This window comes from Austrofundulus limnaeus, unplaced genomic scaffold (assembly GCF_001266775.1).
Source record: "Austrofundulus limnaeus strain Quisiro unplaced genomic scaffold, Austrofundulus_limnaeus-1.0 Scaffold9, whole genome shotgun sequence".
In the NCBI taxonomy this organism is placed as follows: domain Eukaryota; kingdom Metazoa; phylum Chordata; class Actinopteri; order Cyprinodontiformes; family Rivulidae; genus Austrofundulus; species Austrofundulus limnaeus.
The window spans coordinates 1,610,032-1,611,141 of record NW_013952411.1 but is presented as its reverse complement, the minus strand read 5'-3'; the positions used below and the strand labels follow the sequence as shown (position 1 = coordinate 1,611,141).

At 36.1% G+C, this 1,110-nt stretch overlaps 2 protein-coding genes across 7 annotated transcripts in view; one reads left to right on the top strand and one right to left on the bottom strand.

Moving 5' to 3' along the window:
* adam23b (ADAM metallopeptidase domain 23b) overlaps window positions 1-1,110 on the top strand; it is a 45,384-nt gene that overhangs the window by 13,058 nt on the left and 31,216 nt on the right. For all 6 annotated transcript variants that reach the window (XR_001309737.1, XM_014001435.1, XM_014001437.1 and 3 more), the window contains exon 7: window positions 836-908. Coding sequence is in view for 5 of the 6 variants with exons in the window: in XM_014001435.1 (XP_013856889.1) it covers window positions 836-908 (73 nt within the window). In the remaining variant the exon portion in view is untranslated. The remainder of the gene's footprint in view (window positions 1-835; window positions 909-1,110) is intronic.
* cmklr2 (chemerin chemokine-like receptor 2) overlaps window positions 1-1,110 on the bottom strand; it is a 45,296-nt gene that overhangs the window by 28,446 nt on the left and 15,740 nt on the right. The window lies entirely within an intron of this gene.

The window sequence follows — 1,110 nt, the reverse complement described above, 5'->3', positions numbered from 1 at the left end:
AATTTACGCAGCTCATTTACACACTTTTCCTGAAGATAGAAGAGATTGTTGAATCTGACGTGACATGTTCGTACGAACCCTTTGTACGAACAAAAGTAAGAGAAATTTAGGATAAAAATACGAACGTTTCTTGCATGAGGCCCATTGATTTGTGAAAGTGTTCCTGAGCCCACACAGTCATGTCCAGAACAGAATCTGATCTGTTCACAAGCAACAAATAGTTTCAGTCTTTAGAGATTTATCCAGATTCTTTAACTCTTTTGATATTATAAACTTTAGATGATAGAATATTTAAAATGTTTTTGTTTCCACATTATTTAGAAATTGTTGCACTATTTTAGACAGATTTACAAACTGGTGAGCCTCTGCCTATCTTTACATGTAAGATATTTAACCTGTCTAAATTCTATTTGTATACCCAGTCCTCTTACTGATTTGTTGCCAGTTCACATAATCAGTCATAAATTTCTCCTCCAGCTGTTTTTATTCATCTCATTACTCTTACGGCCTTTTCTTGCCTCTGTCCCAATTTTTGAGACTTCTTGCTGCCATCAAATTCAAAACCACCTATTTTTTCCCTAAATTTTTTTCAATTCCTTAATTTAAACATTTGATATGTTTACTTTGTAACATTGTTCGTCAGCTTGTCACCAATAATGTCAACCTTTTTTAGACTTTTAGCGTAATCCTATTCCAATATTTTAATCATCACAGTTGACAATAATTTATTTTGCTTTTTTTTATGTATTGTTTATAAAGTATCTCTCATTATTGGTTTCTCATTTGCAATTTACAAAAATGCTGTTTTTTTTCCCTCTTTGTTTCCTTCCTGCAGGAAACAGCTGCAAGGCCTCACAAGCTAAGAAGAGCAGCTTCCAGCCTGTGGAGCGGTGATTCAGAGGAGCAGGGTCAGAATTATTGCCATTTTACATAACTGGTCCATCAGTTCTCCACCTCCCACAAGCACCACACCTTATGACTGTGACCTTGTTATTTAACGTGTTGAAAAGTCCCCGTTTTTCTCTCTTCTTGTGTGTGTGTGTGTGTGTGTGTGTGTGTGTGTGTGTGTGTGTGTGTGTGTGTGTGTGTGTGTGTGTGTGTGTGTGTGTG